We start from the raw sequence: 22,025 nt of genomic DNA, 5'->3' as shown, positions 1-22,025 counted from the left end.
CTTCTTATTTTGGTGCTGTAACTGTGATTATAGTAGCAATAATTGTATGCCAACGGGGTCTGTTCTGAGAGTGAGACAGACTTCCTTACTCATGTACAGTAATGTTTATTTGAAAGATTTATGAAGGAAATGTAAAGAAATTATTTCTGCCTCAAACAGAACTTTCTGTCAAGGTTCCCATACAGATTTTGAAAACAAAGCCAACAAATGTATTTGATGAATACCAGTGATGACATTATTGGTGTAGTGGAGGGACTCTATGCTCAGTACCAAACTGTTTATATACTGTAAGAGACCGAAGGTGCAATCTTATGTCAGGAAAACTCAGTTCAAAGTGTTTTCTGCTTCAAAAGCATCTGCAGATTATGTAAATATCATTATCTTTCATACAGGGTAAACCCATAGTAACATGGGAAATATTTAACCATAAGTATTGAAAATTAAATAGGAAAATAGGAACACAGATACAGTATCTGATTATGTATTATCTCTGGATGTTACAACAGTCATTTGCAAATGTCAGTCTTCCAGTTTTGAGGCAGGTAGATAGGAATATCATCTCCATTTTATAGATACAGCCAGAGAGGAAATGAATGAAAGGAAGTACCATCCTCAAGGTTGCTCAGTGAACTGAGGAATAGCTAACATTGAATATTAAGAATAAGCTCCCAGTTCTGTACTTCAAACTCAATATTTCTTTTTCTTTCCTGACTGTGATATTAGACTCAGGTATAAATTACATAGTTGAGCTATTTACTGAGGTTGTGATAAAACAGCACTTACCTGGTGTCCATGGTCCTTGTTCTTGATTACAGGGGGAAATTTATAGGGGTGCATTCTGCTGAACTTGCTACAGAATCAGTCAGCTTCCCCACCCTGGGTTGTGCCTGATTATCTCTCATCTCAAACTGTGGAACAATAGTCCTCTGATGAATTTGTGCTTTCTCTCAAAATAAGCCTGTAGTCTCTTTTTGCCTTTATAGTTTGATTGAGATCAAGTTAATGGCAGAGATACGTGCACAGATTCCTATCAATAAATGGTTTGTTTAAAATAAATGGGTGCTCTATTTTGGGCTCTGGTTCTGCATTACACTGGGCAACGAAGAAAAACAAAATGCAGAAGAAAAATTGAGGGTTTTTTGTCACACAAGTGGATTTACAAACTATCAGTGGTACTGCTGTCTTGCTAATTGTAAATTCACTTTAGTTTGGTAAAAAATCAGAGGATTTGTTTGACTGTGGGTATGGAATATTCTGTAGTAATTGAACCTTGTTGCTTTCCTGAATTGGTGATGCTAGAAGCTACTAAAGTTATCAAAACAGGACCTTTGTTTGATGACCAATGCCAAGCTTTTGTACTAAAGGGAAAACAGTAGTATCCAACTTTTTCTGTGTATTTTTCTCAAGTCTTTTTGGTAGTGGAAATTAGTAGAGTCACAATTACTGTCAGGCTTTTAAAAGGTTTTGGGGTTTGTTTTGTGCCTAATTTCTGTACATCTTCTGAACCTGTGCTAAAGCTCTTGTAACACATGCTGACTAGTTTTGTTTGGCAAACTTTTGTTACACTTGGCAGGCCTCTCTCTTGCTGCAAGAAGTCAGAGTATAGTGACATTCTGTATTACTACTCTGAAAACAGCTACAATCCCATCTGACTCCCTGGCATCGACACAGCAGCTTAGTATTATCTGGACCAATGTATTTCTTTAAGCTTCTATTTGTCACTGCAAATTTTCCTAAGGACATGAGATTTTTGGACTTGATATAGGCGTCACTGCTACGGAGATGTGAGTCTGGCAGTGGGTACATCTTGATATTTAGAAAAACATTTGAGATTCCAGACTTACAAACACTGTGATCTGAGCTGAAGAACAGGTTTGTCTTCTCAGCTGCAGGGAGCTTTCTTCAATCAACCATAGAGCTTAGGTATTCTTTTAACACATTCATCCTCGAGCCATGAATAGATGTCCCTGTAAGTGTGATGACTTGGTGGCTTGACTGTGAGACTTGGATAAAATACAGGTTACCCTAATTTTTTCTTTAAGATTCCCTCTCCTGTCACAGCAAGAAAGTCTGTTTTTGAGAGAAGTCTTGTATCAGAGCCAAATGCTGGTCTGCTTCCCTGTGAAAGACTGTTTCCCTGTCATTTAGCAGGGACTCTTACGATGAAGCCTTTTCTCTTTAACAGTGATTACTTCTATCATTTCACGTGCCTCAAGAGCTTTGTCAGCTCAGTCAATTGAAGTTATACTGTATAGCACAGTTAGTGCAAATGGCCTAGAAAGGTAATTAAGGGAATGTCTTCCATCTCTTGTCATCACAAGAGAAAATACCTGCAAATCAGATGAGGACAGAGGCTGTTACAGAAGGGAGGTTGATAGAAGGTGGCACAGATAAGTACAGGACTCTTCAGCCTTTGCTGTACATGTCACTAGTGTGAAGGCTGCAGGCTGAATGTGGAGGAAATCCTTGAGCTGGTGAGTGTAAGGTTGGTGAGCCAGTATAAGTAAAAATAGTACATGCAGCATTTTTGTGCATAGGACAGTGACCTCAGAAACGGGAAGCAAACTCAGGGAAGGTCATGTATGTGGACTAGAGAGGACTACTTTTGAAATGGTGCTTTGGGCACATGGCAGCAAAGGCAAAGGTGAAATGGCCAATGAAGACCACGGTGTGTAAAAGAGTGAAGAAAGAATTGTTGTGTGTGCTAGAGCAGCAATGTGATTTTATGGACTAGGCTGTATGAGGAAATATCTGTAAATGTATTTAAGCAGTGAGGCTGGATGCCAGAAGAGGGGAAGGTAAGGAAAAACTGGAAAGAAATGAAATGAGATTTTGGAAGAAAACTGTGACAAAATACTTCCAGCTATATAATGATGATTTGGAAAATAATGAAAATGCAGTGGAAAACTAGGGGCAAAGCTGAAAGCTGTGTTGGCAGATTTATAATATCAGTATTAGGAAATGTTCTTCAGATGTTTATGCTAAGGCCACCTGGAAAGGTACAATGAATACAGATCAAAAAGGCCTTTCGAAAGATGAAATCAGGCTAGATTTCAGCTATTGCTTAAACATGCCTCCCCTTTAGTCCAGCAGAAAGTGGAAGTAGTGTAAATGTTTGGATTTTCAGAGAGCCCTAATAGATCTATATGATGTAATAAATACTTATGTAAATTATATTTAATTTTTTTAATAATAAAAACTTTATAGCTAAGCAGCAAGCTGAAAATTAAACCTATCAATTTTTTGCAGGGTAGTCCTCCTGTGAACTTGATACAACATTTATATAGTGACTAGTTCTTTGGAATGTGAGCCCTGCTTAGTCACTATTATGAGATTTCTTTAAAATACATTACTGTTTCTTTACCTGGATCCAAGACTTTCTCACTTGCTTGTAAAGGAAGGGGTAAGGTCCAGGATCAGAACATGGTTTGGAGTGAGCAGGCAGGCCATGCTGCTTAGCCATAGCCAGGTCAAAGTGCAAAGTACCTTGATCCTAGAAGAATCAGAGTGCAAAAGGACAGTTTATCTCCCTGTCAGCAATAAAACAGGGAGGCAATATCTGGTTACTGTGACCTTGGAGATGGAGAGACACACAGGTAAGCAGACTGAGAAGTCAGAAGCATGTGTAAAGCAGCTGTAGGATTGTCAGAATGTTTCTAAGCACAGACACTATGATCCAGATGTTGCTGAAAGGTTACTTGGTCTGATATCCAAGGAGCCCTAATTAATAATAATGTCAACAGCTTTAAAAGCTTTGCAGCAATCTCCAAGTTGCATCAGTGAAAGGTTTGAATTGCATCAGTGAGTCCCTGTTTATGTTGAGTATACAGGCATATGCCTGAGGCAAAGTGCCTTGTAAACAAATGTTAAATTGGATCAGCAGTATTGCCAAAATATTTACTAGTTTTTCTTCTGGAGCGGTCAGGTGGTTGAAACATCACTTCCATGCTTTCATTGCACAGAGGTGACCTGAAAGGAGATGGAGGATTAAAAAGAAATAGTTTGGCAGGGTTTTGGCAAGGGATGCCAGAATAGACACAAATTTTGTGTAGGGTGGCACAGAGGGCTGTGTAAGTGGCAGCACTTTCTATATCAGGGATTGAGAGTTTGACCAAGACCTGAAAGACAGAACCTGTCAGTTCCTTGTCAGTCTGTTCTTCCCACAGAAATACTGTTTGCCAGCAGTGCTTCAGGGGAGAGAACACTGTTAGCCTTACTGTGATTCCAAGTGATTAGCATTGTGCTCCATAATATATAAACGGATATTTGATTTTATTCATAATATTGACTGTTGTCCTATGGAGAAAGATGCCCTTTCGCCTCCAGATCTGCTTCCTCCTCCTTGCTTAAAGGGTAGCTAGCTAGAGAGGGAGAGTCCTTTTTTTTTTCCCACCTCTGCTTTGATTTGATTAGGAATTTTGCTGTTCTGTCAGATTTGGCAGGAATACATTCTCCAACATCAGAGCAGTATATGGAACTTCAAACAAAATTGCTAGTGTTACCTTACAGTGGCCCTTTAAGTGAAAAAAAAGCACAGTGCAGTGTTGGCTGCTATTTGGAGAACAGCTACATGGACAGAATATGCTGCTCTATGTGCTGGAAATCTGAGCTATTTCCAAGGATGGGGAAAACGGTTTTATAAAACAAACAAAAGAAACCCCCCCCCAGATGTCACCACAGAACTTCGTTCAGTCTGTCAAAAGAACAGCAGAATAGCCTAAAAAGGAGGATGAAAAATTTTGTCTTTGCAAAGGCAGCTCAGTTTTCTGTGTATGTGGAGTCAGTACTGTGGGCAGTCAGACCTTTGAGCAGCAGTTGCTGACCACTTCCTCTTGCATATCAGACCTGAAAATCCAGGGAGCATGTAGGACACAGTGCCTCAAAAAGTTACCCACCTTCTTTTCTGAGGTTTCCTTAGCTTAAAAGGAGCAGTCAGAACAAGGAAAAAGATCCTATGATAGATTCTACTTTTATCTCAGAGTTGAGGCAAAAGAACTGAAAATTTTGGTATGGAACTGAGTGAATTATAGATATGGCCAGGAAATTAAGAGGTAGCTGGCAGAGTTAATGAGAAGGCAAATACTGTTCAAGACCACACTCCATCAGAGTTCTTGCTCACCTTCTACCTCTGTTCATTCCCTTTTGGCAGACCTTGAAGCTTCTGTGTCAGTGGAAAGCTCATTCTGAGTAAGTTCTGTTGAGAGCCTCTCTCTGCCTGTAGGATTAAAGTTTCTTCAAATCCTTTTCCATTCCCCGAAAACCCCAAATTACTCTACCATAACACCCAACATTCCTAACCCTCTTCCATTCCCTGAAAACCTCAAATTATTCTACCACAACACCCAAGATTCCTAGCCTTTCTCTCAGGTGTTGATTGAGCTACTTCTGTGTATAGATTCAAAGCATAGTCCTTTTTAAATTTAGCATAGTCCTTTAAATTTACATTGTTGGAACAAATCTTCCTTTCTTAAGACTATGAAAGCTTTTTAAATTTTTTTTTCCCCCTCACCCAAGGCATTACTCCTAATAAAACTAATGTATAACTAAAATTTGTTTTAGAAGTCTGTATATGTTGACATTGACCTGTCCAGCTTAGCTTGTTTATTCAAATTGGCTGGGTATGCAAAAGCTGCGTAAAATTAAAAATTCATGAAAGCACACAATAGACACAAGAAACCTGGCAAGTAACAATAAACCTCATCCACTTAACATGCAATCATCCTGCTTAAAACCAATAAGCATGCCAAACAGGCAAGACAGGTTGTGTGCAGAAGGATTCTAGATTATCTTGTTATAATGCACTAAAGCTGTAGTTCAACCAGTTTTCTTTTAAAGCCAATATTACCACAGAAAGGAGGAGTCCCACGCTTATGAACTTGCTGTTGGTTTCTACTTTCAGTGCTGGTTTCTATATCCTCCACCCCCTTTCTCTGATCCTTCTTGCACTGGGATTACTGGGTGACTGTAGGTGAGGCATCTGAGGAGCTCATTTACATAGGCGGGGGGAAGCAGGAGGAAAAGCATCCGAGGGCTATTTTTCTACTCCCTCGGCCCCTCGATGTTGTTTTCCACACTTCTCTGGGATGTTTCCAGTGCTACCCTATACTTCAAACTAGGACGGGAAGGGGCAACTTGGAAGCGTTTAAGCAGGCAGACACCTGAAACATGACACTCTCTTCTCCCAGTACATCCCTGTGCTGAATTCATGTGCTTTGTGTGTAGGTGAGAATGTTTGGCTAAAATATGCCCCTTGTTCTTGCAGATATGGTGTGCAAATAAAACTTGAAAAGAGGGGTATCCCTTGCTGCCACAGACCTACCAGGGAGCCTAAAACCATACCCTACTTTTTTTCTTGCACCTGCTTATCATGAGTTCAGCTGTTCCTTCTGTAATTAACATAATTAATTGACAATTTAATTAATTAAATAAACAGCACTTAACATATCACAGCTTACTGGAAAAGATGTGCACAGTCTTCTGGAAAAAAAGCAGGCAGGCTGCTGTTGTTTAAAACATAGGTAGTTTGTGTGTACCTACATCATAATGTAAATTTCAGTTTTAAATTAGAAAGCTGATGAATCTCTTAAATTCTTGCAAGACAGACTTTCCTAAACCAATCTCCATAAACATGAATCAATTTGCTATGGGGGTAGTTCAGTATTTTGGGAACTGCGTGTTTTCTGTGTGTGAGCTGCAGGTACCAATGTAGGGAGAAAATGGTGACACAGTTTCCATGAATACTACCAGTATGTGTGTGGGAATGCCCAACTGCAGGGAAATTCAAAGGATTGGCAAGCCTTACATTATGGTGACAGCTCCTTTCTCACAGTAGCACACATCTACATAACATTGGTCTGTTGACAGATGGGCTGGTTTGAGAGTATCAAGTTAAAAATGGCCACAGTCACACCGGAGAAGGTGACTCCAAACTGGGTGCTGGTTCTCTGCAGTTCCTGGAGAAATCCTTCTTTTCATGCCAACACTCTGCAGCCAATACTGACACCCTGGTTGAGGCAATACCGTGTCCAGGAACCTCTCTCTGCTTTGCAGCAGGGATTGGGGGTTGGCACAAACGCTTTCTGTCCACTCAGTGTGTGAGCTGGTTTGTAGTCTTGGTTCAGAATCAAATTTTGAATACCTCCACAATCTACCCTGTAACCATAACCAACTGTTCCTCTCATAACCCATTCTGTGAACAATGACAGCAACTACTGCAGGGGGTAAAAAAGAGGGATGTGGGTGGAATGAAGGTGAGTTTTGTAGGTCTTGGAGAAGGAAACTTTTTCTCTGTGGACAAATAAGTGGTTTCCTTCACTTGTATTAAGAAGCTGATAATTTTTTTCAACTTCTCAAGCTTTCTGTCACTGTGAGTTGCAAGAGAAGAGCAAAATGCCTTTTCCTATTTGCATAGCGTGCTTAGGGAAAGTCATCTCTGTGATAAAGACTGCAGAAATTGGAGTCTAGATCATCATTTGTCATGAAAGATCTCTACATTGTACCACAACATCACTGGGTTTTCAGCCTTGCATTTCACATCCTCACCATTTTTTGCTTCTATCCTATAGGTAAGGCACAGAACTTCAGACCAGGTAATGGCTTTGAAGATGAACACACTGAACAGCAACAGAGCAAACATGCTGAAAGAGGTTCAACTTATGAATAGACTCTCACATCCAAACATCTTAAGGTACACTGGCTTTTTTCTGAATTATATAGAGATAAGTTGTCTTTAGTAAGGCTGTCCTATTTTCTTTTTTTCTTTTTTTTTGTTATACTATATCTTTTGTGAATGTGTTAGGATCAGTTGCTAATTTAATAGAAGAAGGGGCGGAGGAAGAAAAGACTCGAGAGGAAAAAAAAAACCCAGAACATCCCACGGACGTGATTTTGGTATCTGGAGTTTACCAGCGATGAGTAACATATGTCAGAGAAAAAAACAAGTGTTCACATTTTAAATTTCAAATGAATCAGTAAAGTGATATGAAGAGGGAAATTTGGCTTCTTTCCGTGAATTTAAATTATTGCAAATTTAACACCATTCAAATAACCTATGGTTACTAATCTTACAGATCAGCAATGCAAAGTGCCATAGCTGCTGCTTATTTTTAGGTCTGCTTCCTAGTTTTTAGCATTTTCTTACTGTAGTATTGCAAGGTGGTGTAAGAGGGACAGAAGAAAAGAAGCTAGAGTTGAACTAATCTGATTTATCTACTCCTGAAAGGAAAAAGGTAGTTCTTGCTTTGCAATAGATTTCTGCATGCAAATCCAAAATGTTTCAATGTGTATCTTGTTATTTCTTGAATCTTTTTAGTCTTGGTTACTCTTCTATGATGCTGTGACAAGCAATTAACATAATTAGCTGAAACCATAACATTATGAAATTTGAAGATGTGATGTCAGTGCACCAAATAACCAGTTCTCCCAAACTGCTGTTGCACAGCTGGGATCCAGTTCTGATCTCAGGCAGTACATCTCTTTCTGAAAAGCTTTGGAGACACAGTGAACTTTTTAACTTAATTTCCTCTTTTTCACCTGTCAAATAGTACAGACATAGTACTGATTCCTAAAATCCTTTATAAACAACTTTTGTGGTCCTTAAAATCCTTCATCAACTGATGTGTAACAATAGTATTTCCTTCAGTATTTATGAGGACACATAATGGAAGCATTTTAAATATCTGTAGGGAGCATTCCATTAGTTCATGTCTGTTTTCTGTTTTTTTTTCTTAAAACCTCAAAAACCTGTGAACTTAGAGAATTTTTACTCGTAGTAAACTGTATTGGTTTTATTACAATATATTTACTCAAGTATTGTAGTAATCTGTCCTTAATTACAATTCTTAGTCTATTTTCTCTGCTCTGTTCCCAGCAATTCCTTCTGTTTGGTTGAGGTTTTTTGGTTTTTTTTTTAGTTCTCCCATTTTTTTAAATTTAAATTTTATTATCTATCTGGCTTTTTAGATTTCAGGATTGTTAATTGGTTCTTATTTTAAAAAAAATCTGTCTCTACAGCTCTGTTCAAAATGAAGAATTTGATTTTGGTTGGGGTGAGGGAAAGTAGGAAGGGAATAGTTTGACAGGCAAAAAGTTCAGTTGCACCTTGCTGTAACTTTGCTCCCCCTTAAATGGAATTACTGAGGTGTTGCTGAAAACAAAAGTTATTGTGCTCAGTCCTGAGTAATTGCTGAAATTTAAATGTTTTATGTTGTCTAAGAGATCATATCTCTGATATACTGGTCCCCTCTGGCCTTAGAGCCTGTGAATAATTTGAAGTCAGGGGTGTTGCACAGATGGTCCTGAAGGAAGAACAATAATGTATTGATTTATGCCTGAAGGAGAAAAGGAATTTCATTTGGTCTCCCAGTTATTACCCAAGATTGATAGAGAAATCTTTCTCTCTGTGTGCTCAACTAGGCAGTTATGAGTGAATACATCAGAAATAAATTACTTAAATAGAAACAGTTTATCTTTGCATAGAAAAAGAAGGAAAGAAGTTTTTTTTGAAGGAAAAACTGCATTTGATTTATTAGTTGCTTGATCTGAGGCTTCTTCTGAGAGAGTTGGTTCTCTGGTAAAAAATATTGCCTTTTTCTTATCTGTTAGGTGAGTCTCCTTGCTGCAGGGAGCAAAGACATTGCTACAGAAAATGCAAATAGGAAAAGAGTGTTTAATTTTAGTTTATTCTTTTATTGAAAAATTTGCCCTTACAGTAATAAGTGGTGAGAGGTTGTTTTGCTGGTTTGACAACATTGTATTGTCAAAGAAGAGCAGCTGGAGTTGTATTGCTGAGAGGCCTCTAGGAAAATGTTCTACAGCAACGTGTTCCCACTGAAACGTTTTCTGGGATTATTTTTGGAAATTTTAAGCTTGTATTAGTATTTAAAGGGAACATCCTCTTCCAAGAAGTTCTAATGTGTAACTTCTCCAGGGGCTATGAGCTACTTCAGCTTGCTGATAAATATTATTTTCTTCACTTAATTTCTGTCCTTTGGAGTTCTTCCTCCATATTACTGAACAAGGTGTTTTGTCACTACCATCAAGTTTACTTCTCTATTGATTAGTCACTGAATCTCTTCCACATACCTTGAAGGTGTACTCTACTTTTTATGTAATATACACCTCTAAACTTCTTCATATTCTGTAAGCTCTGGGACTACCTACTGTTAATTTATGCTGTAAAAAAAATCCACTTTCCTTAGTGCTGATCTGTTTTTAGAGAGTAAGGATGCGAGTGGGTTCTTAGGCTGAAATGTTGAGATCATGTTGGGCAGTGCTTGATTGTAGTGGGTAAGGGCTGTGAGGTGCTCTGATATCAAATGGCTTGTAAAATTATGAAGCTGGTCAGATATTGGCTTTACAACCTCCAAATTTCTTCTCTCAACCCACTTCAACATGTGCAGTTTAAATTCACTGCACACTTTTAGAAAGTGAATGTCAGGTTTAGCAATGATGCATTTATTTTAGTGTACTAAAATATTCCTTAAGCTGGGTGTGTGGTTGTATTTTTGAATGTGTCCTGATGCTTTGGTACCTAAAATTGGTAATTCAATCAGTGTTTTTGTCCTATAACTTTTGTAGTTTATATGAACTAAGTGATATGGAGGAGAGGTTCATTATTATCCTTTACTCATCCCTTTGTCAGTGCTCTAAAATTACAGCAACATTTTACAAGCTGTCAGTGATGTTACTGCAAAGATTTGGTGGTTTTGCCATTGATTGCACTGATGTGAATAATAAATACTACTGACTATTTAAACCTGCTTTTGCTTCTGTGCTGCCCATATCAATTCCTTTTTGGAGTTACAGATGCCTTTTGAGGTTTTTGATCCAGACTGTGATCATTGTTCTGGAGTGTGTTTGTCAGTAGTTGCTGACTTCCTTCCATTCCTTAGCTCAGTAGAGATCACCTGGAGGCAAGTCCATGTTTTTAGCTTAGTGACACTTTTGTACTGCTTGAGGAGATGGAGTTGGGTTAAGGTGTTTCAGTTGCTCTGCTTCTAATATTTGGTGAAGTACCAATCTGAGTATTTAGGCTTTGAAAGCAACGTGCCTTCTTATGTATGGCATGAAAGGCTGACTTTAAATCTCCCCACTCACTTCACTATTTCTGCACTTGAATTCTGCTCCTGGCCAGCTATGTAGATCCATCTTGATCAGAAGACTGATGTAAGTGAAGAGTTAGTTTTCACTTACTAAGTCCCCAGTAAGTATACCGTCCCCATGGTAGGATCATAAAGATTCCAGTGGTCAAATATATGAGTATATATAAATTTTTAATGTATTTTCCATCAAGAAAATGAGAAACTGCTCTCTCTTAGAGGGTTTATTTTGGCAAAAATGGAGCCTCTTTGTCAGTCTGTTAAGGATATTTTACAATAGATGAGTCTAGCTTTTGCAGCTACCATGATGGTAAAAACTAAGGGATTTAGGAGTTTTGTTTGTCTCCCTTTCTCTTGTTTCCCATTTCAGCTATCAGATATGATTCCAGAAGCAGGATATATGATAACTATAATGGAGTAACTTTTTGTTCAGTCTCACTGTCTGGTGTTCTTAGCAAACTATGTATGAAAGAGCTGCTTACTTTTTTGGTTTTTCCCCGGGGACCAGCTTAGGGACACTTCAGGAGTGGACAGGGAAGAAGCAGACAAAGGGTGTTCATGTTTTATTCGGTTTCTACCATCAACTTCATCTCCTGTCTTCACCTCACTCCTGCATACAAGCTAAACATGGAGAACTAAAATGCTTTTCTGCCTCTGATCTCTATTTCTCCCTGCTTTGGGTGTGGGATGTGCTGGTCTTATCACATCTTCCCTCAAAACAGATGGGGAGGGGATGCATGAAAAAGTGAGCTGGACTTCTGGTTTGTGCCATGTGATGTTTACTCAAACCACTTCAGTACAGGTTGGGTGATACATGGCAAGACTGTAATTGCTGAGGGTAGGGAAAGCAGAGGTTTGGAGCATTTCTTCACTTCCTTATTAGCTTATGTCCTATTTAAAGAGCAGTGCTGTTCAGGGCTTGGGTCAGATCTGGTACCAGAGTTATGAAAGGTTTAGTGTATGCTTGTAAATGTGTTTTACTGTTTTGCTGCTTCCCTGAGTGCTGATGTGCTGCTGTAGTCATGAGTTTTTACCCAAATCAAAGTAAGAAAATAGGGCTGTGAAGGACTCAAGAAATCTCTGTCCTTTTGCCCTGGGCTGGGAGCCTTTGGGCTGCAGCCTGGGAGACCTGATAGCTTCTCATTTTGGTAATACCATGCAAGTGTGGTTTTTTTCATATTCACAAATGAAGTGCTGTGCTACGATAGATTCCCTGTCTCCTGTGCTTTCTCTTAAATTAGTGTGTCTTCAATTTTGAGATAGAATTTCAGTCTTTAATATCACGACTGTTTGCATGAAAAAGTATTTCTTTATTTGGTCTGTACCTCGGGGACTTGAGTTAAACCATTCTGTGCACAGAAAGCCTCAGCTCATGTCTTAAGTGCTCTCGTGGGAGCTCTTGGAGGTATTGCTGCATGTTTGGCTATGAGCATGAAGGCAGATTGACTCATTGATTAAACCCACCTCCTTGCGCCTGCATGCACACAAATAGGCACACAGTGTGTGCATATTCCATGAGCTTCTTTCGAGGAGAATTTTATTTCATCTCCTTTGAGACAAATCTAGCACCCTGGGAACACAATACCAGGGGTTTTTCTGTGTGCAGTATTCTCCTTTCAAACCTTCCTTTCTGTGAAATTACTTGTGATGGACTTTTGTTACAATAGCCAGAAGGATGGATTTTGTCTTTTAACATCCTTTGTCATATTGAAAAGTGCTTTAACAGGAAAGAAAATTACTTTTCCTTCTCTTTGTGTAATGTGATTATCAAAAACGACTATTTCAGGAATGCAGTGTACAAGGCAGCAGAAGAGAGGCTGTATGTGTTGTGTGTAGTATGTTACAGAAAATGATAGATTAAATGCCTTACCTCTGTCCAGAATCAAAATGCCAATGTAGAAAACTTAAAATACATTTTTAATCTATCACGGTGCCTAAAACATTAATGCAGACTTAATATTCTTACCCTCTTCCTTCTCCAACAGTCAGTGTGATGAAATAAGAGGGTGTCTTCTGACCTTTTGTCTCTTTGTTACTGAGCTCGTATTAGAGACTTTTGCATTGGTGTGTTTGATTTGTTTCTTATGTTTAATGTTATCAAAGTGCTGAATTTTCTCATACAAGCAGTAAGTTTCTGAGGGCATCGATTTATTTTGTTGAGGTGTAGCTGCCCCAGGTTTATCCACAAAACAGGAATGTGTCCCAGTGAAGTTGTTTTAATGGGAAGCATGTGTTCAGTGTCTGGGTGTCCACAGAGGCTGTATAATCTGGATGTGAGTTTTACTTGATAAATTAAGGCAAAGGTTGCAGACAGAGGAGACGGTTTCCCCTTTTCTGTCCAGAATTTTCTTCCTTACCATCTGACTGAACTGAAAGTACTTTCAGCTGTAAAGGACTAAGAAATATCCAGACTACCTTCTCTTGCTCTTGTTTAGGAGGGCTATTCCAGACTGATTGGGGAATTGCCTCATTTATAAAATGAGACTCCCAACATCTGTAGATTGCTGACATTTGTTAGAAAGCATTTTGTGGTGGAAGTGTGGCTGCACTGGATTTAACAGGGTGGACTCAAGTAACATGCTTCGTATTTGCAGCTTCTGGAAAACTTTTCCAACCACTAGTTACGATTTTGGAAGCGCTTCAGCTTCCTGATAAGGCCAGATACACTGTCTTGAAAATAAACTTCCTCAAGTCTGCAAATGGTCTCCTGCTTTGTGGATGACAGGATCATTGAAGCGTCTTCCAACTAGAAATGCTTATAGGAAGTGTAACCTTTGGCTGACAAGACATTCTGCTGAAGTTCACCTACAAGCACATTTTGGCTCAGGAGACAGAGCGTCTCGCCAACAGGAATAATCTCAGCTGTGCTGGACCAGCATGTCAGCTTCCTCTCCACAGAACTTGGAATCTCATCGGGGGCAATCTCAGAAATTGAAATCAGATGTTAAATCTTGCTTGGTAGTTGTATTTCCCGGTAGCAGCCGGGTGTATTATCTTATAGTGAAAATCCTTTCCAACAATGTTTCATAGCAGTACTTGGCTTAACCAAGTGGCTTATTATTGCTTGATAAAGCAGCTAAGCAGAAGTTTTTCAGGAATTTGGGTCACTACAGGTCTGTTCTATCAATCTGTTTTCCAGAGTCTGAAAACTGAGATTCATGACACGAAGTTTAAATGGCTTCAGTATGTTGCTTGTAAACTCATTAATTCTGTCTTTATCAGTGTATCTGGTTTCTCTTTTCCTGGGGAATAGCTTCTAAATATGTGGGGTTTATAAAGGTATCTTTGTCCAGCTTTTTTCCATGAGATCATGATATGGAGCTTTGTTTTTAATTTCTGATTTAAAGTTAGAAATGTAGATCTGATTCCTAGTAGAAATCCCAGGTGTTTAAGACTTTTAAACTCTTGCTCTTGATTACTCGAGTTAGTGTGTCTTTGCTGCCTTAAGAGTAGGTTCATAAAGGTAATGAATGTGTTTCCATTGAGACTTCCCTGGACCTAAACAGGTTGGCAGAAAAAGTTAAGTTCTGCCAGTCTTTAAATGACAGTGATGTCTTCCCTGTTCGGTAAAGATGAGACAAGAAATTTAATTTTTTCAAAATGTTGATAAATTCTTAGATGCATTTGTATTTTAGTATTATGTCAAATACAGTTAATTCTTAATTTGAAAGTAGTGTAATACACCTTTACAAAGGAAGAGGTGATAAATAGATGAAAACATTATTATTTTTAATTACTTAGCCTCAGTTTTTGTTAAATGAAAATATTGCCATAGAGGGTTAATGCTGTGTAATTAGTGCATTTCATAGAAGAGAAAATACTTTGAAAAGTTGTCTAATAGTGGAATTCATATATTGAATTTTTTTTTCCATTTTTACTTGAGAATATAGCCATTAACACCATGCCTGATAGCTCTGGAGACTTTCAGAATGCACTAAGAAACAGATTTTCTGCTCTGGGTTTGTTAGTCTCAGGAAGATTCATTTGTCAACTTGTTTACAAAGTGGTTCATATGCCATGGCTGTATGAAGGGAAACTCAGAAATAGCAATATTTTGAGTAGATGTTGTATCTAAAGGAAGCTTCTTCCCTTTCCCCTGAATACCTGGTCATGCCTTGTTGTTCTACATGAAGCAAGAGGAATTGGGTTTTCACTGCCTCTCAAATTAAAATTTCCATATTCAGGGAATATTGTTTGAGATGAGAGCAGGCAGTAGATGTTCTGGTACAAGTTGTGCTGCTTCTTTGGTTATAAAAACAGATTTCCACAGCTCAGCTTATGCAAAGGATCTTGCCTATATAATTTTTCTTCGACTGCTTGTAATTTACCAGTCAGCTGTTAGACAGGAGAACATTGAGGATCATTCATTTCTTCAAAAGCAGCTTAGCTGAACTAGCACTACATATGTCTTGCATCATTTTTGTTTTTAAATTCAGAAGTGTTTCAGGATATGAAAGGTCCTTTTCCTTTAAATTGTTCCCCATGAGATGCCCATCAAATTTAATAGAGTCATGCATTTCTACCCCTTGCTTGCAAAATGGAAATTGCTGAACATTGTGGAGATGACAATTCGTTTTTGCTCATTGAGACCAAAACTTAAATGATAAAACTGAGAATTAGTTAATCTGGGAAGAACTGACACTTGAAGTCTGCAGGGAACGCTCTGAAGTTTATATAGTTTGAGCATTACTGAACTTTCTCATGGGGGATGTTTACTGTTAGTATTAGTTTGCATTTTGTCATTTTTAAGTTCAACTTGGATGGTGGTAAAAATGAGCTTTCAGTTGTTTCTCATACGTTAAATAGATGGCACATTCTGTTGCTTTCCAGAAAAATCAAGGGTGACAGTCATTACTATTGACAGCAGGAGTCTGGACCTTGTGCAGTGTAGGGAACACTTGTGGAATGTCTGTATACTGGATACTATCAAAACTTGCTTCCATCCAAGTGCTGGAAAGAGGGGGTTGGGGCAGGGAAGTGTACAGCCTGTATGTGCCCTCATAATCCTGAGTGGTTAGGAATGGGATAGGAAGAAACATCTCTATGCTTAAACAGCAAAATGCAAAGGGAAGTAATTTTCTGTTTATGCAGACCAATAGTGGATTACTTGGCTTAAACTTCCTTAAAACAGAACTCTGAGACTGTTCCTTTCTGCAAAAATCATTATATGCTGGCCTGTGCTTATACTCAAATTAGTGACTTTCCATATTGAGTTTGAGCTGTCTCCCCTGCTCTCTTGGAACTGCTAGTTCAAATTATATTGTAATGTAGACACATGATTTTGTTTTGTGCTGAGATGTTTAAGTAATCAACAGTGAAGTATGCAGTGTCTATGAGGCTGAATATTTTCTTTTTCCTCCTTTTGTGGTGTTTCCAGAAATTTTTATTATATTAGTTTCTTGAGAGGAAAAAAAAGAGGGGGAAAAAAAAAAGCCCAAACCACTTTTCTTTTCTTGTTTCTTGTAGGTTTATGGGTGTCTGTGTGCATAAAGGACAGCTGCACGCTCTTACTGAGGTAAGACTATTTCATTATATAAGTACTGAATATGAAAACAGTTCTCAGGCCAGATTCTGCAACTGCTGTTGAGTGATGTTTTTTTTATGGGGCTGGTGAGTTAATCGCTTGGTAGTTCCTATGCTGTGGGAAGGCTGCAGAATCAGGCCTCAGAACTCCCCTTTGCTCACAGCCCTTGTATGTCTTTTCTCAGAAGCACTTATTAGGATGGGAAAAAAAAATCACAGTAGGAACATAAAATTTCCCTGACAATGTTCGAAATGAGAGACATGCATTACCACTGAGCTGCCCCTAAGTATTATTTGTTTCAGTGACATTACATTGTATTTAACTCTTACTTATACTCCAGCTGTACATTTCACAGGTGAGTCAGTGACATTTCGGCTGGGTGATATTATTGTGTCCAACCCCTACCACTTTCTTATTTGGAATAACATCAAGATTACAGCTTAATCTGGGTCCCGTTAAAGGGAATTATGCCACTGCCCATGGACCCTGGCCAAGATCTGGGTATCAAATGTGAAGCTGAAGTTTCCGTTCATGTGAGTCTTCCCACCCAGTTTTCCTGGGTTGTGTGTTTAATCCCTCTGTAAACTGCTCAGGAAAAATAAGAAGGTAGTATTCTCTTGTTAGGAATAGTGTTGCCTGTTTGAGTCAAAATCAATAAAATATTTTGCCTTTTGTATTAGTTTGAGTACAGATTGAAAGGAAAGTCATGTTTTGTAAAGTTAATATTGCTTGCTTACTTCTGATTTGTAAGAACTGCTCAATTAAAAGATTAACCCTTTCCCACCCTCCCAAAGACAAGTATGCTATTAATTAGCAATTAAAGCAGGTTCCTGGTATGGTGTGCTTGCTTACTGTAAAATGAGGAGACTGGATAGCTGTATGCTAATTAGCAGGATATGTGTCACCATCACTTTCTGGAACTTACATATGCAACTCTGAGGCAAAGATGCACATATGTGGGCAGTGAATTTCTTCACCTTCTGGGGTGACAGTTCTGCAATTCTAGTTCCAGCTGCTGTTGGAGTGATGCACTCTAGTTCACAGTGTCTGTATTTCTAGTGTGAGAGCAAAGGTAAAGACACTTCCAGAAATTTCAAGATGCAGTATGTGTGAGCACTTTGATGTGAGAGGGACAGGTTTTTTTTTTATTTTCCCTCCCACACACACACACCTTGTGCTCAGTAGAAGAAACATTTCTAAGATGGCTGTTCAAGACCTTCTGGCAGACTTTGCTAACGTTATTGCTGATTTCTTTTGGACATCTGATAAATGAAAACAGGGAGGTTTTGTGTCCTTTCACTCACTAAACGTATCCCAGAAGAGATCGAGCTTCATAACACTTTGTAATACTAAAACTTGGCAGATTTTCCTCAATGTGGTTTTTTGTTTGTTTGGTTTTTTCCCCTCCTTCACAGCAGTTGCTTGCCATTTAAATGTCCCTCCCCACCCAAAAGCCAAGAAAATGAAAACAGTACAGATGCTTCCTCATGGAGAGCTAACTTTGTAGCTGCTTGCTTTGCTCAGCTATTTTTGAGTTCTTGGCAAGCAAATAAATCTAAGAAAGACTTCAAAGAATAACTTTTTATAGTTCTAATTCAGAATAACAGAAGAGATTTCAGAAACATCTTGAGACCAAAGAGGAAAAGTTTTAGACTGAAGAAGGTTGCTGCAACGTTTTGAGAAACAGAAGAATTTTAGTGACATGTTATAAAAGTATAATTAGTGAACACTGCTTTTCTTCTGTGGACCAAGAGGGGATTTAATGCCTTCAATATGAAAATCCATGACCAAATTTGATGTTGTAGGGAAGACACACACAATTTTGCCCAGTGCAGTAGTTGTTCTTTGGTTTTACAGAGTTTTTAAAAGTTAAAAGCTGTATATGTTCCAAGTGGTGGAATTAGTTGTCCTTTCTGGCAACATTAGTGGCATTTTTCATCTTGAAGTGTGTGTAGAGTAATAGCTGAGTTCTGAAGACTTCTGGAGGTTGGAGAAGGGGGCTGAAATGATGAACTGAAGGAGTTATTAGTAAGACGGACGTGGTGAATCACCAGTTCAAATATAGCCCAGGAGGATAAACAAATCAGCCACTGTGGCTTTTTTCAGCCTGTGGTCCAGAAAGGTGGTCTCCTGGCTTCCAGTGCTCAGCATAATTGATACTGGCCTGGCACTACAAGTACTCAGAACTTCTGCCAGGGTTTCACCTCTCTGGAGATGAAACTGTTGATTCAGAGGCCCATTGGTCAATAGGTGTCTGAGTCACTGCAGGGAGAATCCTCTTACACTGCCTGTGCTGGACCTGTTCTGTAAGGAGCTTAATTATCCCTTCTTGTGTTTTGAGAGTACAGTTGATGATATGCCTGTGTAAAAGGGATACAGCATCACTTAGAGCTTATGTCTGAGGGCACAATGGGAAATCATGTTTATTTAACAGGAGTTGAGAACTTGTGGCAAATGTTCAGTGACTGCGTTTAGAGGACTTGTACATAATGCCCTCCTGTGCTATTAACAGGCAGGGCAACAAATACAAATGTTTTAGAAGAGCCTTGAGGATTTTGTAAACCTATTAAGGGCCTACATTAGTAATATACAGCACTTTGTTATTGGAAGGCAGAGTTGAAAGTGTTAAGAATTTTTTTTGCATGAGACACAGGAGAGGATCATGCAGAGCAGGTTTTTTGCTTGAGGAAGGTGTTGATCTTATGTATACCTTGGGATTTTCCCTTTTGGCAGCATTTTGTGTTGTTTTAATTTTCCTCTCTCAAGTGGCTTTTGTTTTTGAAACTTGAGCAAGAGGCAGTTTCTGTTTGTTTTGGTTTGTTTTTTTCAAAATAAGAATGGAATTGTTTAATTATAGACTTCACTAGGACTTTGACCTTGTTCTGAATCCACAGTCTTATCAGTTTTGATAATCCAATTTTTTATTTAAGTTCTCAAGCCAGAAGCTATGGCATATGCCTCTTCTGAAGTAGCTCAATATCCTTAAATTGATGGAACAGTGTAGGCTGGCAAGGACCTCAATCCCTACAAGCACTAAGTTAAGAAACATTTAAGGAAAGCAAAGTAAATGCTTTAATAGGTGTATCACTCAGATGAGCTGGCAGGCATTAGACTGCCTCAGTAACGTTGAGCTCATGGGCACAGATTTGCTGTGCTTGTTTTCTGTAAAACCAGAAGCTGGGTATTCATTTCTCAGCATTCAGCTCTAATCTGAAGCTGGTGGTTTGTTTCTGTAGCTACAGGAATCTGCAGGGCTTCCTGCTGTACTCACATGCCTCTCCAAACTAATTTCAGCCTCTCCCTCAAGCTTCTCTGTGCTTTCCAGCCACCTTCCTAATCTGACAACTCTCTCTTCCCTTCCGTTTCTTAATTTCCTGGCACAGAGCAGCATCCTCAGTCTTGGAGAAACTTGGATAGTAGTAGAGCTCTGGTGTCAGCATGAGGTGCTGCTGAGCATTCAGAGACAGTATTGGAGCTGCTGCCAGGATGTCAGCAGAGCTCAGGGACACCGAGCTGGGAGCCAGTGTGGAGCAGCCAGGGCTCAGTAGGAATCGTGTAGGATCTTATCCCATACACATTTACCACTGAATGGCTGCTTGAGCAAACATCCATTTTGGATGAGAGACAAACAAATTTATGTGTGTGTTGCAGGTTTTATAGGCCCATGCCAAAGCTGATACCGTAGCTTACAGTCTAGCATATAAAAGCCACTTCATACCTTCTTGCAGATCTTAAAATTATTTGTAGAACTCTGTTAAACAGGTTTATTTGAATTTCTAGGAGACAGGTCAGGCTAAAATCTTGTTATAATTAGATGTACATATATGCACAGAACGAGTCATACAGCTTGGTAATTCCTTCTTGAAAAAAATGAAAGCCCTGACAGCTGTGTGTAGAGAAGATGAGGAAGGGAGAGTTATTATGTGTTGATTGGGATATCTTGAAATTGCAGTGCTTCAGGGACAATAGTTAATTGTTGCAACAGAAGTTTTATGGCTATTAATTCATTCTGGAAGATAGTAAAAAAAGTGTGCAAATGCTCTGCTGCCACAATGTGTCGCTTTATTTGTTCCATGTGGGATTTGACGTGCACTGGGGCAGAGAGCAGGGCTGCTGCAGTGATGGGAGCACTTGGTCAGTGGTGGAGGGGTAGGACAATATTATTTCAGCCAGCAACTGGACCTGCCTGAGGTGCTCTGCTGCAGGCTTTCAAACATTGTCCTTGCCGGTGTTCTGCCTAGTCAGCCCTTCTAATTCCATCCCATGGTGTGGTATGAGATGTTTTGTGGGTCTGAGTATAGCTGGGCAGCCTTGGTTTTAAGGTCCTGTGGCATTGGGACAACAGTAGGATAAGGGTAAGGGGCGAGCCAGCCTTTCTGTGCACCTGCCTTCTCCTGAGCATACCAGTTGCTGAGTTCTCTTTATCAGCTGCACTGTGCAGAAGTGCCTCAAAGTGCCTTGAAGTCTAAAATATTTCCTGCCTGCTCAGTGGTGCTGCCTGCAGTAATGAACTGTGGTATGAACTACACATTTAATGCAGATGTATGAGACAAAAATTGCTGTAAGAAACATCTTGACTGTTTTGTTTGTTTGTTTTTTTAAGAGAATCCACATAATTCTTTGAGCTTGTGCACGTTTTCAGTTCAATTAACTTTTTTATAGCTGTGTCATAAACCCCAGGACAAAGTTAACTATGGAAATCCTTCCAGACGTGGTAATTTTTATCTTGGGCAAGATAATTGCTATTGGACAATTTTGACATGTTGTGCTGTCATAGCTTACTGAATTTGACACTGCTGTTTTTACCATCAACCACAATTTGATTGTTTTGGGACAAGAATGCTGTTTGGAAAAGACTTTTTTTAAAATTCCTTGCATAGTGTATCCCTTTTGTACTTGTAAAGCTCGTCTTAATGAAAATGCCTGTGGCTTTTGAAGGGAGAGGGTTTTTTTTCAGTGAGTTCTTCTGTGATAACTGAAAACTTTCCTTCTCTGCTTTCTCACCTTTCAGTAAACTAAAAATGCAATTAGTGGAGTTTTGGGTTTTCACAGACCTTCCTTTTTTAGTATTTTTCTTTTTTACTTTTGGAGATAGCAGTGATTAGAATGAAAACATATTAAAAGCTTAAAATTCTCAGCATTGCTTTAATTGTGCTGAATTATCCTTTTACAAAGAATGGAAAGTAAGTTCTTCAAGGGAGAAGGTCCTTCTGACGTGCAGCTTTCACAAGCAGAATCTGTCATTAAAAGTACTTCATTTTCCTCTTTTGTTTTTTACTCCTGTCCCTTCTTAGTCAACTTTTTGTGGAGAACCTTTGACCCTGGAATGGAGAAAACCAGACAGACATCACTTAGGTCTCCTCTTCTGAATTTTATGCTACAGCAAAAATTGTAGGCCTACA

The 22,025-nt window shown here is 39.0% G+C and overlaps 1 protein-coding gene across 5 annotated transcripts in view; it reads left to right on the top strand.

Moving 5' to 3' along the window:
- TESK2 (testis associated actin remodelling kinase 2) overlaps positions 1-22,025 on the top strand; it is a 111,621-nt gene that overhangs the window by 51,042 nt on the left and 38,554 nt on the right. For all 5 annotated transcript variants that reach the window (XM_051808125.1, XM_051808108.1, XM_051808118.1 and 2 more), the window contains 2 exons: positions 7,566-7,687; positions 16,566-16,614. In XM_051808125.1, coding sequence (XP_051664085.1) covers positions 7,566-7,687; positions 16,566-16,614 — 171 coding nt within the window. The remainder of the gene's footprint in view (positions 1-7,565; positions 7,688-16,565; positions 16,615-22,025) is intronic.

Source organism: Manacus candei, unplaced genomic scaffold (assembly GCF_025592945.1).
Source record: "Manacus candei isolate 608988 ecotype Guabito, Panama unplaced genomic scaffold, ASM2559294v1 h1tg000005l, whole genome shotgun sequence".
NCBI classification, from domain to species: Eukaryota; Metazoa; Chordata; class Aves; order Passeriformes; family Pipridae; genus Manacus; species Manacus candei.
This window is presented reverse-complemented; position numbering and strand designations above follow the sequence as displayed.